Source organism: Aquarana catesbeiana, linkage group LG04, assembly GCF_042186555.1.
Source record: "Aquarana catesbeiana isolate 2022-GZ linkage group LG04, ASM4218655v1, whole genome shotgun sequence".
Taxonomy (NCBI): domain Eukaryota; kingdom Metazoa; phylum Chordata; class Amphibia; order Anura; family Ranidae; genus Aquarana; species Aquarana catesbeiana.
The window spans coordinates 517151039-517166542 of record NC_133327.1 but is presented as its reverse complement, the minus strand read 5'-3'; the positions used below and the strand labels follow the sequence as shown (position 1 = coordinate 517166542).

Genomic DNA, 15504 nt, shown 5'->3' with positions numbered 1-15504 from the left:
ATTGGACACAGCAAACCACATTACCATTGTGTCCGGGTGATCACATGGTCTATTACCATGTGATTTCTGTGTCCTGGAGACACACCTATATCCAGGCTCCTGGGTTTGCACTCCTGTGAGCCACACAGGAGCTGCCAATGCAGACTGGCATACAGGTACGTTAACACGAATCAGGGCTGCTTCCTGTCCATTGTTTATAGGCTGTGGGCAGCCTATAAACAATAATTATTTAGGGTAAACGCCTGCCTTAAGTGGATAAAAAGTATATGGATTATTTAGGTTGGCCCCCCATCATAAAATTATTAACATATTTCTGATTTTTCTAGATTTATCGGCATGTACAGTATATGTACAAGAATAGAACCATTGTGAAAGGCTGGGAAAAATCATTTTTAGATTCTTCTACTAAGATTGGTCTGCACTTACCGGTAGAAAAAGTCTCCCAGTCAGGCCTAAATTGGCAAGGTCAACAATAATGTTCTCTAGAATATTGTGTATGACCATTTTAACACCAACCACTCTCATGAAGCAACATTAAATGGTGTCAGTACATATGGGCCTAAAGGGCCATATGCTATTTGTGAGAAAAGAAAAAAACTTTAAAGGAGAAGTACAGCCTAAGCTCATTTGTCTGTACTTCTGTGGATCACAGGAGTTCAATTCGTTTTGCACCCCTGTGACCCATTTTCAGCAGAGAGCGGGCTGAAGTTCGCTCTCTGCTGACTTTAGAGTCGGTCCAGGCTAGGGTATAATCACGACCATAGAGTCAGGATCCGCCCAGATCCCTGGACCGACACCCAGCTCAGCCTCTCAGCTCTGCCCCCCCCCCCCCCCCCCCCTCCACAGCCCAGCGCCAACGATGCTGCATCCACCTAGGTAAGTATGAATCCTAATGAATGTGTTATATACAAAGTTGCATTAAGACAGCCAAAAAGGCATCACCAAAGCAAAGCACGTATGTAATATTTAAAAATAAAAGTACTTGAAATGTGCATTTTAAGGGCAAAAAAACTTGTAAAGTTAATTTTGCTTTTTGCCAAAATGTCTTGTATCTGGCAATGTTTTTATTTGAAGTACAAGGAAACTGGATATTTTTTTTTTTAAATTGTGTGAATTTATGGTTAAAAGATCCTTGTATTTGTCTAAATGCAATCCAAATGCAGTACTTTGGGGCGTATTTATGAAGCAGTAAATTTTGTCTTGCTTTGAATCACCGCAGCAGCTATTGCTGGGCAAAATTAATCCTCAGAACATTTTTCAGAAGCTTTTTTGAAAAATAGATGCAACAACGTTAGTATAACCTATTTACACTGGTTCGTTCTTATGCAGATCAATGAGTTAAGCTCTTATCTACATACAAGTTAAAAAAAATGTAAAAAATAAAAAAATTCTAGTTCACCCCTTAACCGCTTCAGCCCCAGAAGAATTTACCCTCTTCCTGACAAGAGCACTTTTGGTGATTCGGTACTGCGTAGCTTTAACTGACAATTGCACGGGCCATGTTGCAACTGCGGCGGCTGGTCGGCAAACGGCTAATAACCCTTCTAGACATGGACACATTTGATACCCTTCCATGAAAAAAACTAACTCAAACTGACCAAAGTAATTGACATCCATCATTGTTCCATACTAGAAGAAGTTAAGGGCTAAGTTCACCTTTTCTTAAAAATAAAAGATAATATTAAATTCACATAATTTTTTACACCGCAGCCTGTAAAGCATTTCTACCACGATCAGGCTTCATTCACACCTGGGCAATTTGAATCGTGGGCGGAATCACCACGATTCTGCCCGCGATTTTAGAGTCACAGCAAAACGCGATTCCGGAACCTCTTTTGGGTATGCGTCCCACGATTTTGTTCAAGAAATTATGGCATTGCAAAGTTGTCCCGCGTTTTGCCACAATTCTGAATCGCGGGGATTCCACCCACGATTCAAATTGCCCAGGTGTGAATGGAGCTTCAGTGGGGTGCGGGCAAATGCTTTTATAGTAATATGTTACACCCTAAATATGAGTGTAATATGTTACAAAAGGTGAATTTTATCCTTTTAAACTAACCGGTCTGTAGGTACTCCTTTTTTTTTTTTAATATGGGCACCACACTGGCAATGAGCCAATCTAGTGGGGCCACAACAGTCATAAAAGAGGAGATCCAGTCTCCTTGGTAAAAATAAGACAACAGATACAAAAACTGTAGCTGCTGACTTTTAATAAACAGCCACCTCACTTGTCCTACGATCCAGAGCTGTGCTCACCCCAGCCATTTTCACCTCTCGTCCTCTGTCCCCGGCGCCAGCACCTTCACTGTGGGCACCAGGCTGTGACAGCTTGGGACTTCATAGCTGGAGCCCACTGCGAATGCGCGAGGCGCACTGTGCATTATGAATAGTCCCGCAGTCTTCTGAGACCTGCCAAAATCGAGTACCTGCTCCCCCCCCCCCCAAAAGTACCATTTTGAAAACAGGAGTAGGGGAGGCACATACAGCGCCTGTAATTCCCCGCCACATCCTGCTCACAGAAGTTTGACTGACAGCAGCAGGAGCCTATGGCTTCCACTGCTGTCTGTCTCCTGTGAGACCAGGAAGTGAAGAAGTTCTGCAGGCAGCCCGAACTGAGGCCAGGTAAGTGTTTAGGGACAGAGGAGAGGAGAATAGGTAGTGGAGCCTTTTTTATTTTTTTACCTTTTAATGTATACAGTGAATCAATGTGAAAAAAATTTTGACTTTACAACCATTTGAAAGGAGCCTGTGTCCAGTACTGTACTCCAAGAAAAGGACTTTTATTTGGAACTGTTCATAATTCCCTTTACCTTGACTAAGGCCCATGTTCCAGCTGAAGAAAAACAGCCCCAAAGCATGATGCTGCCACCACCATGTTTTTGCGCCAAACCTCTTTTGGAATTATGGCCAAAAAGTTCATCCTTGGTTTCATCAGACCATAAGTCCCCTATTACACATGTCTTCTGTTTGTTTCATCAGTTCAGTCACATTTTTTTCAAAGAAAAAAATGGATCAGTTTTACATCCGTTCTCTACATCCACTTAACCACTTGAGTAAAATGTTTAGTTTACATTAGAGCTGCACGATTCTGGATAAAATGTGAATCACAATTTTGCTTAGAATAAAGATCACGATTCTCGCAGCGTAACATCATCTTTCACATTATACAAAAAAATGCTAACTTTACAGTTTTGTTTTTTTTTTTTTTTTTTAATACATGGAAGTGTATTTTTTCCCCCAAAAAATGTGTTTTAACTACTTCCCAACCGGCGCACGACGATGCACGTCGGCAGAATAGCACGGCTGGGCGTACAGGTACGTGCCTTTAAATTTCCCGGCGTGCCATTGCGTGCGCGCCAGCCGGGAGCTCAGTGAGTCGGGTTGCAGGTCCCGTGGACTCGATCGCAGCGCGGATACCCACGATCGCCTCACGGAGAGGACGAACGGGGAGATGCTGATGTAAACAGCATCTCCCCGTTCTGCCTAGTGACAGTGTCACTGATCTCTGCTCCCTGTCATCGGGAGCAGAGATCAGTGACGTGTCACAGCTAGCTCATCCCCCCCACAGTTAGAACACATCTCTAGTACTGACTTAACCCCTCCCCGCCCCCTAGTGATTAACCCCTTCACTGCCAGTGTCATTTACACAAGAATCAATGCATTTTTATAGCACTGATTGCTGTATAAATGACAATGGTCCCAAAAATGTGTCAAAAATGTCCGACATGTCCGATATAATGTCGCAGTCACAATAAAAATCGCTGATCGCCGCCATTACTAGTAAAAAATAAAATTATTAATAAAAATGCCATAAACTATCCCTTATTTTGTAAACGCTATAACTTTTGCGCAAACCAATCAATAAATGCTTATTGCAATTTTTTTTTTTTTTTTTTAAGTAAAATATGTAGAAGAATACAGATCGGCCTAAACTGAGGGAAAAAAATGTTTTTCTTATATTTTTGGGGGATATTTATTATCGCAAAATGTAAAAAAAATAATCGCTCTTATTTTGTTTATAGCGCAAAAAATAAAAATCGCAGAGGTGATCAAATACCACCAAAAGAAAGCTCTATTTGTAGGGAAAAAAGGACGTAAATTTTGTTTGGGAGCCACGTCACATGATCACGCAATTGTCAGTTAAAGTGACGCAGTGCCGAATCGCAAAAAGTGCTCTGGTCAGGAAGGGAGTAAAATCTTCCGGGGCTGAAGCGGTTAAAGACTGCTGCTCAAATACAGTGTGACATAAATTATTGCAACAACTGCCATTTTATGCTCTAGGGTTTCTGACAAAAAAAAATATATGTATATATATATATATGTATATATATATATATATATATATATATATATATATATATATATATATATATATATAGATAAAATGTTTGGGGGTTCTAAGTAATTTTCTAGCAAAAAATACTGATTTTAACTTGTAACCAACAAGTGTCAGAAAAAGTTTTAGTCTTCAAGTGGTTAAACTGCCCTCATCTACAGACCGAAGTTCATTCCTTTGATCTAAGAACTGCACTGAGGAATGTCTTTTTTTTTTTTTTTTTTTCTTTTTGACAGCTCTGGCTCTGCACTGTTTATAGAAAAAAAAAGAGCCGATAATTAGATTTAAAAGCTGACAATGACAGTCAGCGTCAGCAAGTGAGGGAGACTGCCCCCTGACTATATGTTTCTACACTATGTATCTCTTCTCCCCTTCTCCTTGCACACACCACCCGCCCCCCCCCCCCCCCCCCCCCAAAATGACAGCTCCAAAACCTAAGGGAAAAAAAAATCCGGCAATTGTATACAAACCTGACAATGAAAGTCAGTGCCGGCAAGTGAGGGAGCCTGTCTTTGCAGACTGCCCTCTCGCTGTGTATACTGCTCTCCTGTCTTTCTCTGCCACAACCTCCCCCCACAGTGACTGGTTCCCCCTAACAACCAATGCAAAAACGGATGAAAACCCATTTGTCAGTTTTATTTCACTCACTCCTTGTCTTTCTGCTCCTTGCCTTCCAACTACCAAACTGTTACTCATAGAAACCTTTGCCATCTTAACCCTTCTCTTCTTTTTTCTGCTACAGATTGTCTCTACGACAAAATCTCATCCTTGTCCTGCCCCAACTTGGCCACTTCAGTTTACAACAGCCACCCTGGATACCTTCGCCCTCCTTACTACGCACAGAATCAGGCACTGACCGCTACAACCCTGGCAGACAAACAATACCAGAAGCCTCAAAAAACATAGCCGCGCTCTTGAGCGCCTGTGGCGTAGGTCACAGCAAGATTTCAGCCAATATAAATCTGCCCTGCTAATCACTTCAAAAATAAGATTGAGACAATTCGTTTTGAGGTCTCCGCTCTACAGATATCTCCCTCACTTTACACTCCTTGTCCTCCTACACAATCAATCCCTCTCAATACTTACCTCTTTTAACCCAGCTACTATAGAGGAAGTCACTAAACTTTTTTCTAACACCCACCTAACCTCCTGCCCCTGGACCCTGTTCCTTCCTAAATACTACGGTCACCATCTGACTCTATCCTACACTTTTTTTAACTCATATCTTCAACCTCTCACTCTCTACTGGCATCTTCCCCAACCCTCTAAAACGTGCTAGTCACTCCCATTCCAAAAAAGGCCTCACTAGACCCCACCAATCTTAACAACCTAAAGCCGCGTACAAACGAGCGAAATGTCCAACAGAAAAAAATCTGACGGAAGCTTTTCATCGTCTATTCCGATCGTGTGTAGGATTGATCGGACTTTTTTTTCGAAATTTCTGACGGACCTAGAAATGAAACATGTTCTGAATATTTCTGACGGAACCAATTCCTATCTGGAAAACCGATCGTCTGTATGCTGTTCCGACGGTCCAAAAACTGCGCATGCTCTGATGCAAGTACAAGACGGAAGCTATTGGCTACTGGCTATTGAACTTCCTTTTTCTAGTCCCGTCGTAAGTGTTGTACGTCACCGCGTTCTTGACGGTCGGACTTTGGTTTGATTGTGTGTAGGCAAGACCGCTGGCATGGAATTCCGTCGGAGAAACCTTTGTAGTTTATTCCGACGGCAAAACCGGTCGTGTGTACGTGGCATAAGACCCATCTCTTTACTCCCTTTTGCCGCCAAACTCCTTGAACGTTTAGTCTATAACTGACTGAGTGACCACCTCATTGAGAATAACCTTCTTGATCCCCTTCAGTCTGGATTTCGTCCACAGCACTCCACAGAAACTGCCCTCCTAAAACTCCCTAACAGCCAAAACCAAGGGTCATTATTCCGTACTCTTACACTTGGACCTTTCCGCTGCCTTTGATACAGTTGACCACCCTCTCCCCTTTTTAAAAAACTCAATTTGCTTGGTCTCCATGACTGCACTCTCCGTTGGTTCGAATCTTACCTATCTCATTGCACCTTCAGTGTCACTTACAACTCCACTTCCTCCTCTCAAACTCATCTTACTGTTGGGGTCCCCCAAGGTTCTGTCCTTGGACCTCTACCACTCTACTGACCCTGGGTCAGCTGATAGCCTCCTTTGGCTTCCACTACCATTTATATGCTGATGACACCCAAATCCATCTCTCTGCCCCTCAGCTCATCCCATCAATCTCCTCACGCATCACTGATTTACTAACAGACATATCAGCCTGGACGTCAAACCACTTCCTCAAACTGAATCTATCTAAAACTGAGCTCTTGATATTTCCTCCCCCACGTGCCCCTTCCCCTGACTTCTCTGTCAGTCTGTCAACACATGCCAGGGTGCTAGGGGTAACCTTAAACTCTGAACTGTCCTTTTAGGCCCACATACAATCATTGTTCAAATCAGGCCACCTTAGCCTCTGCAACATTTCCAGAATACGCCCCTTTTTAACTAATGACACCACCAAACTTCTAATTCACTCCCTGGTTATCTCTCGCCTCGACTACTGCAACTCCCTCCTCATTGGATTACCTTTTACATAGACTATCCCCCCTTCAGTCAATAATGAATGCCACTGCAATACTCATCCACCTTACCAACCATTGTGTCCTCCACCCCTCTCTGCCAATCCTGCCACTGGCTTCCACTCACTCAAAGAATAAAATTCAAAGTACTAACAATAATTTACAAAGTCATCCATAACTCTGCCCCCAGCTACATCACTAACCTAGTCCCAAAATACCAACCAAGCTGCTCTTTTCGGTCCTCCCAAGACCTCCTGCTCTCTAGCTCCCTTGTCACCTCCTCCCATGCTCGCCTCCAGGATTTCTCCAGAGCTTCTCCCATCCTTTGGAACTCCCTACCCCAATCTGTCCGACTGTCCCCTTATCTATCCATCTTTTTTTTACAAAATTGTTTTTTTTATATCTATCCATCTTTAGACGATCCCTGAAAACCCTTCTCTTTAAAGAAGCCTATCCTACTTCTAACTAACACTGTTTTACTTACTCTATCAGCTCATGCTCCACAGCTATTACCTTTTGTATCAATTGACCCTTCCTTTTTAGATTGTAAGCTCTAATTAGCAGGGCCCTCTGATTCCTCTTGTACCAAATTGTAATGTAACTGTAATGTCTGCCTTTATTTTGTTAAGCGCTGCACAAACTGTTGGCGCTATATAAAACCTGAATAATAATAATACATCCGTTTTTCATCCGATCGATTTTTTTGACAGATGAAAAATAGGGCTTTCATCCGTTCACAAAAATGCAGATGGAAATAGACGATCATCTGTTGTCATCCATTTTTCCATTGGAATGTATTGATGTCTGTTTTTCATCCGTCAACAGATGGATGAAAAACAAACGGTCCGTATGTGTAAAAGGGGCCTAACATATTTTCCCACAAGCTTTTGGGAGACTTCAGATGTGTTTTTGCAAAATATAGCCAGGCTTGGATGTTTTTTTTTTTCGTTAGAAAAGGCTTCTGTCTTGCCACTCTACTCCATAGCCCAGACATATGAAGAATACGGGAGATTGTTGTCAGATGTGCCACACAGCCAGTACTTGCCAGATATTCCTGCAGCTCCTTTAATGTTGCTGTAGGCCTCTTGGCAGCCTCCCTGACCAGTTTTCTTCTCGTCTTTTCATCAATTTAGGAGGGACGTCCAGTTCTTGGTAATGTCACCATCATGTTGTGCCATATTTTTGCCACTTGATGATGACTACTTCATTGTGTTCGATGGTATATCTAATGCTTTGGAAATTCTTTTGTGCCCTTCTCCTAACTGATGCCTTTTAACAGTGAGATCCCTCTGATGCTTTGGAAGCTCTCTGCGGATCATGGCTTTTGCTGCTCCTATTTAACATGAGTTTGAATGTGATTGCCTAATTCTGAACACAGCTACACCCCCAGTTATAAGAGGGTGTGCACACTTTTATGCAACCACATTATTTTATTTTATTTTCTACTCCCCCCCCCAAATTCAGTTGTACAGTTTATAGTTCACATTAAAGGTGAAAAAGTTCTGAAATTATTTACACTTTATCTTATTATTTATCGTATTATTTATCTTATCCTCCTTTATCACACTCATTAACACCTTCTCATCCAGTTCATACCAACTCTTCTCTACCTTCAACACTCTACTCTGTCCTCCACTGCCTCCACCCACCAACTCACTCACTGCCCAGGAGATCGCTAATCACTTCAAAACTAAGATTGATACAATTCATGAGGAGATCTCCAATGCGCAAAAAACCTCCCCCATGCAACACCCCATGTCCACAGATACAATCATTACTTCCCTCATTCAACCCTGATACTCTTAATGAGGTTGCTAAACTTTTATCTAACACTCCTGCTCCCTTGAAAATGCTACGCTCACCCTCTGACTTGATTCTACACTCTCTAACTCACATTTTCAACCTCTCCCTCTCTTTTGGCATCTTCCCAAACTCTCTAAAATATGCGCTAGTCACCCCCGTTCTTAAAAAGCCCTCACTGGACCCCACCAATCTTAACAACCTACGTCCCATACTCGCCTTCTCCTCCAAACTTCTTGAAAGACTGGTCTACAACTGACTAAGCGACCATCTGACCATGAATAAACTTCTTGATCCCCTTCAGTCCGGATTTCGCCCTCAACACTCCACGGAAACTGCTTTCCTTTAAAATCTCAAATGACCTACTAACGGCTAAAACCAGTGGACACTATTCTGTACTACTTCTCCTGGATCTCTCTGCTGCCTTTGACACAGTGGACCACCCCCTCCTCCTCAATAAACTCCACTCCTTTGGTCTCTATGACTGTACTCTTCGCTGGTTCTCATCCTACCTATCCCACCGCTCCTTCAGTGTGACTTACAACTCTACTTCCTCCTCTCCTCTTCCTTTCTCCGTTGGGGTCCCCCAAGGTTCTGTTCTTGGACCTCTCCTTTTCTCAATTTACACCACCTCCCTGGGTCAGTTGATTGCCTCCCACGGCTTTAAATATCATCTCTACGCTGATGACACCCAAATCTATCTATCCACCCCCCAGCTCTCTCCATCTGTCTCCTCACGCATTACTAACTTACTAGCAGACATATCAGCCTGGATATCATATCACTTCCTCAAACTCAACCTATCCAAAACCGAGCTCATGATATTTCCTCCCTCAGGTGCCACTTACCCTGATTTATCTGTCAATATCAATGGCTCAACTATCAACCCATCTCCCCACGCCAAAGTCCTAGGTGTAATCCTGGACTCTGAACTAACCTTTCGGCCCCACATTCTATCACTATCCAAAATTTGCCGCCCCAACCTCCGCAACATCTCCAAGATACGCTCCTTCCTAACCAATGTCACCACAAAGCTTCTAATCCACTCATTGGTCATCTCCCGCCTCAACTACTGCAACTCCCTCCTCATTGGCTTACCTCTAAATAGGCTATCCCCACTTCAGTCCATCATGAACGCTGCTGCCAGGCTCATCCACCTCACAAACCGCTCAGCGTCTGTTATACCCTTCTGCCAATCCCTCCATTGGCTGCCACTCAGTCATCGAATTAAATTCAAAATACTAACTATAACTTACAAAGCCATCCACAACCTGGCCCCCAGCTACATCTCTAACCTAGTTTCAAAATACCAACCTAATCGTTCTCTTCGCTCCTCCAAAGACCTCCTGCTCTCAAACTCCCTTGTCACCTCATCCCATGCTCGCCTTCAGGACTTCTCCAGAGCCTCTTTCATCCTCTGGAATGCTCTACCCCAATCCATCCGATTTTCTCCTACTTTATCCACTTTCAGACGATCCCTGAAAACTCATCTTATCAGAGAAGCCTATCTGGCCCCCACCTAACAGCTGTACATTTATCTTCTCAATCAGCACATCACCCGCAGTTATTACCTCTTGTATCTCTTGACCTTCCCTCTTAGATTGTAAGCTCTAAGGAGCAGGGCCCTCTGATTCCTACTGTATTAAATGGTATTGTATTTGTACTGTATACCCTCAAGTTGTAAAGAGCTACGTAAACTGTTGGCGCTATATAAATCCTGTATAATAATAATAATAATCTTTGTCTCATTTTTTTTTTACATCACAGAAACCTGGCATTTTAACAGGGGTGTGTAGACTTTTTATATCCACTGTATGTGTATTACCTAAGGGCAGTCACTTCACTGGGTATATGTAAAGCCTGGTACACACAATGGTGAATAATCGCCCTTTTTTTTTGTTTTGTTTTTTTGCATGCTAGTTTCATATTGAAAATGAGTTTACTCAACTTACAAAAATTCTCATATGACAGAATAGAACTTTGGAAGTGATGTAATGCGTTGAATTGTTTTGTAATGTATTCTTTTGTCTCGAGCATGTATGGTCTTGCGCTTACGTTTTGTTGGGGGGGTTTTTTGGAAGAAAGCCGTACGAATGAAACAAAAATTGGACGTTGTGTTCACCTTCAACAAAAAATTTCTAGCGTGCACCTTCAGGTTTTGTCACCCGAAAAGTCGAAAGCTCTATACTAATTATTAGCTAGTTGGCCAATCGTTCGTTGTATGGCCATTTTCTTCCAATTTTCTTATCGTGTGTATGGGCCTTAAGAGTTTACAATCACTTTAGGTAAATCAATAAGTGCAATGACCCCTTCCTTATCATGCACTGTACCTTCACTTGGCGTGGCCCAAGGCAGGCATCCTGTAAAAAAAAAAAAAAAAAGGACTATTATAAAATAAAACGTTAAGAATATGTCTAAAGCATCAGTTTAAAAATATATTAATACTGTAATAACAAGTGTGTATGTGTGAAGCTGTTTACAGCTAAAGACATTTAGGTTGCTTGTAGCCCAACGGTAGCTATAGTATGGCTCTTCAGTATAAAGCAGTAATAAAATCATAGTTTACCTATTAGAAAAAAAGTAGGCAAAATCTGCTGACACTGTGGGGATTGGTTTACTAAAACCGGAGTGTGCAAAATCTGGTGCAGCTGTGCAAGGTAGCCAATCAGCTCCTAACTTCAGTTTGTTCAATTAAGCTTTGACCATAAAACCTGGAAGCGGATTGGTTTTTATGCAGAGGTGCGCCAGATTTTGCACTCTCCAATTTTAGTAAATCATCCCCTGTGACCCTTTGATACCAGGGTTGTAGATTGGATTCCCACCAGGTATACTATCTGCATTCAGTGTAGTACAGTATATCTGTGGTAGGTTTCTCCTAGGGCTATTTGTTTAATTTATGAATCCTAAAACATCCAAAACTGGATCTTGAGTGTATGTGTGCCAGTATGACTTTGGGTTGGACATTAATCTATAAGCTTCTTGGGGAGCAGGGACTAATGTGAGTATTTTTTTGTGCTTTGTACAGAACTGCGGAATATTTTGGCACTATATAAATTAAAATTTAAGCCATTAAAATGTTATAAAAACTAATTTTAGTTTATTCTGACATCTTCCCAAAGTCATTTTTTGATAATGTATGTTGATAGTCCATTTGATTTTAAATTGCAAAATTATTGTACATTTTGCTTTAAGCAGATTCAAATATCTCTTTACAACATTTTGATTGTTCTGTCTGTTTCAGAATTGGTAACATATTGTTCTCAGTGGAGACTCAAACAACAGAGGAAAGGACACAATTGTACCATGCAGAGATAGAATCTCTTTATAAGGATCTCACTGCTAAGGGAAAAGTGTTGGTGCTTTCTACAGAGCTGGGAGTAAGTGTTTAATTTTGTATGCTCCTCAGGCCTATGTAGAAAAAGTTTAGCGCATATTGTATAGGCTGGTATTTCCCAAACTTTGAGTAGGGTACTACTCAGGAAGTTTGCAGAGTCAGAATAAAATATGTACTGTTTAGCGTAAAGATTGGTTTTGTTTGGGGGTTTTTTTTGATCTGCTTTAAAAAAAAAAAAATTACATTTTTAGTTTAAAAACTAAAAAAAATGTAAAATAAAAGAAAAAAAAAAAAGTTTGGTTGGAGGTGCAATGTAAACTTATCGGCTTAATTTTCAGGAATCCCTATAACAATCCAGAGTGGTTTGAAAGAGATAAAAGCTGTTTGGCATTATAGGTGCCAAACATGAGCACGCTGACCTTTTTTTTTAGGTTAGTTGAATTGGTGTTTTTAATACAATTGCAACATAATTGGATAGCTCACAGGATAAATGATCATACAGCATGTTAGAGTGGATACCGTAATAACCTGATTTTCAATTTTATAACAATACTTTTTTTTTTTGTGAATGTTACAGGTTGCATTCCTCTGGTGTTTTAGCTTTTTCATTTGTTATAGTTTTCCATATAAAGCAAACCTGGCAATGCCACTTAAGCATTAAACAAATGTTGGAACAAACAGCATATTGCTTATTTACACCCATAATGTGTCTCTATATCCCAGCCTTTTATGTGTGTCTTAATTCATAATTTGAATACAAAACCTTAGCAGCACACATGCCATCTGATCAGCATAAAAAAACTAAAGTGTTTCAACAACTCTGGTAAAAAAAAAAAAAAAAAAAACAAAGTTTTGTTTGCATGCTTTTGGAAATGCATGTAAAGTCACACAGCTGGATCAAGGCACTTTAGTGAAGTGTAGTTCCTATTTAAATGGCTTTACATTGTTTGCAAATGTAAATGTTTTTAACCTGAGCTGTTGAAATTGTTCAATTTAGATTTTGTGCTGACTAACTGGAAGGTGCTGGGGATTTTTTATAACTTACATATTGTCCTGCCCTTGTGCACCTTTTCTCATTTTTACTAATTTTATGTTGATCAGAGTGGCTGGCATTTATTTTTATTTTTTTGCATATTGTTGGTCTTGCAATCCTATAGTAATTGTTTGCATGTATGCTACAAGAAATCGTAATAATTAAATTTGTGTGGGTTGATCCCCCCTCCCAACGGTACCTACATAGTTTTAGCACCGATGTCACTCAGCAAAGCCAACAATGCAAAATAAAAGGATTATCTCTTCTCGTCGATCGCCGGCTCTCTGGTCTTCCTCTCCAACACCCTTTTTCCCACTGATTACCAATTTGGGCAGCACATTGAATAAGTGGTTAGCACTTCCACCTAACAACACCTAGGGTCCTCAGTTCAAATCCCAACCTTGGCGCTACCTGCACAGTTTGCATGTTCCCCCCGTTACCTTTGTGGGCTTCCTCCATGTCCTCCTATTTCCTCCTATACTCCAAAGAAATCCTGGTAGGTCAATTGGTTCCTGTCAAAATTGGCCCTAGTATGTGTATGTATGAATGTGTGTTAAGGACCTTAGATTATAAGCTCCTTGAGGGCAGGGACTGATGTGAATGTGCAATGTATATGTAAAATCCTGTGTAAAGTGATGGTGCTATATGAACACCTGTAATAAAATTAAATACATTTACATTTTTGTCATCACCGAATCTGACTCCAAAGATCTTGAGACCAGCAGTTGCATGTAGTGCATTGGCATTTTTCAGGAGGTATTTGAGGTAAAAGGTAATTTTTTCAATGCACTGCTTAGGCACGAGTCCCAGTTCTAGATGTTTCTTATAAGATAGCAACTATAAAATTTTGGGGTCCTCACCATGCCCCCCCTTCTTCCAATGATGCTCTTTCTTCAGTTGCCTAAACATTCCCATTTTTAACAGTGTTCTCTCAGTGCAGGGCACTTCTGATTTCTCTTCTATCCAGACAGGTAATTTCTCCTCTCCTCTACCAATTGACTGGACTACATAGGGAAACTCACACCTATTCCTCCTCAAGTGAGCACATAACAAAACCTATTACCCTTAAAATACTGGACCTTGCAAAACGCACCTTCCAATCTTGGCATGCTAGCTGCTAGTTTTTAGCACCCTGTACATTTTATAGTAATATGGCTTGCAGACACACTGCTTTAAAGATCCCCAACATGTTCCAAACAGTATACCATTCTTCAGGGGAAAAAATGTTCCATATCCTCCCTTCCTTAAAGTGTTTGTTACCCCAGCATTTCATATTCCTGATATGTGCCTGCTGTCCCATGTACATGTATGACAACATTTCCTGTTCTCTTTATGTTGCTTCCTTTATGCAAAATCCCTGGTGTTCCTGTCAGTCCCTCTGCTTTCCTATTAAAAACTGGCCACAGTACCCAGGAGAGCACAGCGTGGTCAGTTCCCAAGCTATTCGGGGAACCCAGCCTGCTCACCTCCAATGATCAGGCTTGTCCTGATGCATCTCCCCTGCACAGCCTATTACTGGAAAGCTCAGTGTAATGTTTCTCCTCCCGCAGCTCTCATGCAGTTGAGAACAGAGGAAGCAGTGTTTGTGATCACTTAAAAAAATAAGTATTTAGAATGTTTTTATATATCTATACACAAATGGTTTACCTTTCATTTTTTTATTTTAAACTGAATGGGTTGTTTTACAAGGTGATCGTTTTAGATCACTTTTAAGGTATTCTTTCAGTTGTCATTCTCGTCTTTTAGGATATCTGTCTGCAGCTGATTGCTTTTGCAGTCATTACAGCTCTCTGCATTTTCAAGGTGACTGAAAAGTACTCTCATATTTATAGTACACCCTTGACTCTAGCCTCATAGTTATCTGGTTTCACTGTGTATTTTAATGGATGAAACATTCTATATTTCCTAATTGCGCAAAAAAAAAAAAAAACACAGCAGCCCTTCTGTGTTAATGCAAGCTCGGATACAGCTACAATCTAAGCAAATTTGCTGATAGGTTTGTTTTTTAACAATAAAATATATATGCGCATCTGAACTATTTTACTGTGACACACAGTACAGGAATGAGTCATTGTCTTTGAAGCTTTTAACCTTGTCTCTTGTATAGTCATCACTGATGCCTAGTATGTTTCTCATCTTTGGTTTCTAGGAGGCAGATGTTGTGTGTGAACTCATTCTGTCATTGGTGTATTATTTCTACAATTTAGTGCCACTCTCCAGGGGATCCAGGTCAGTGTCATTGATCTTCTTAAAATATTTGGAAAGCATACCCTTTTTGTTCTTGATTTTCATAATCGGTGAAATGATTCAGCAATTTAATAAAGATGAATGAAATTACTTTGTATATAAGAATTAAAATAAAAAGGGGGTAATTTTATTGCCCACAGCTGC

General features: G+C 40.9%; 1 protein-coding gene across 2 annotated transcripts in view; it reads left to right on the top strand.

Moving 5' to 3' along the window:
- Positions 1–15504, top strand: part of TTC13 (tetratricopeptide repeat domain 13) — a 194392-nt gene that overhangs the window by 158987 nt on the left and 19901 nt on the right. For both annotated transcript variants that reach the window (XM_073627758.1, XM_073627759.1), the window contains exons 19-20: positions 11988–12123; positions 15263–15342. In XM_073627758.1, the coding sequence (XP_073483859.1) occupies positions 11988–12123; positions 15263–15342 (216 nt within the window). The remainder of the gene's footprint in view (positions 1–11987; positions 12124–15262; positions 15343–15504) is intronic.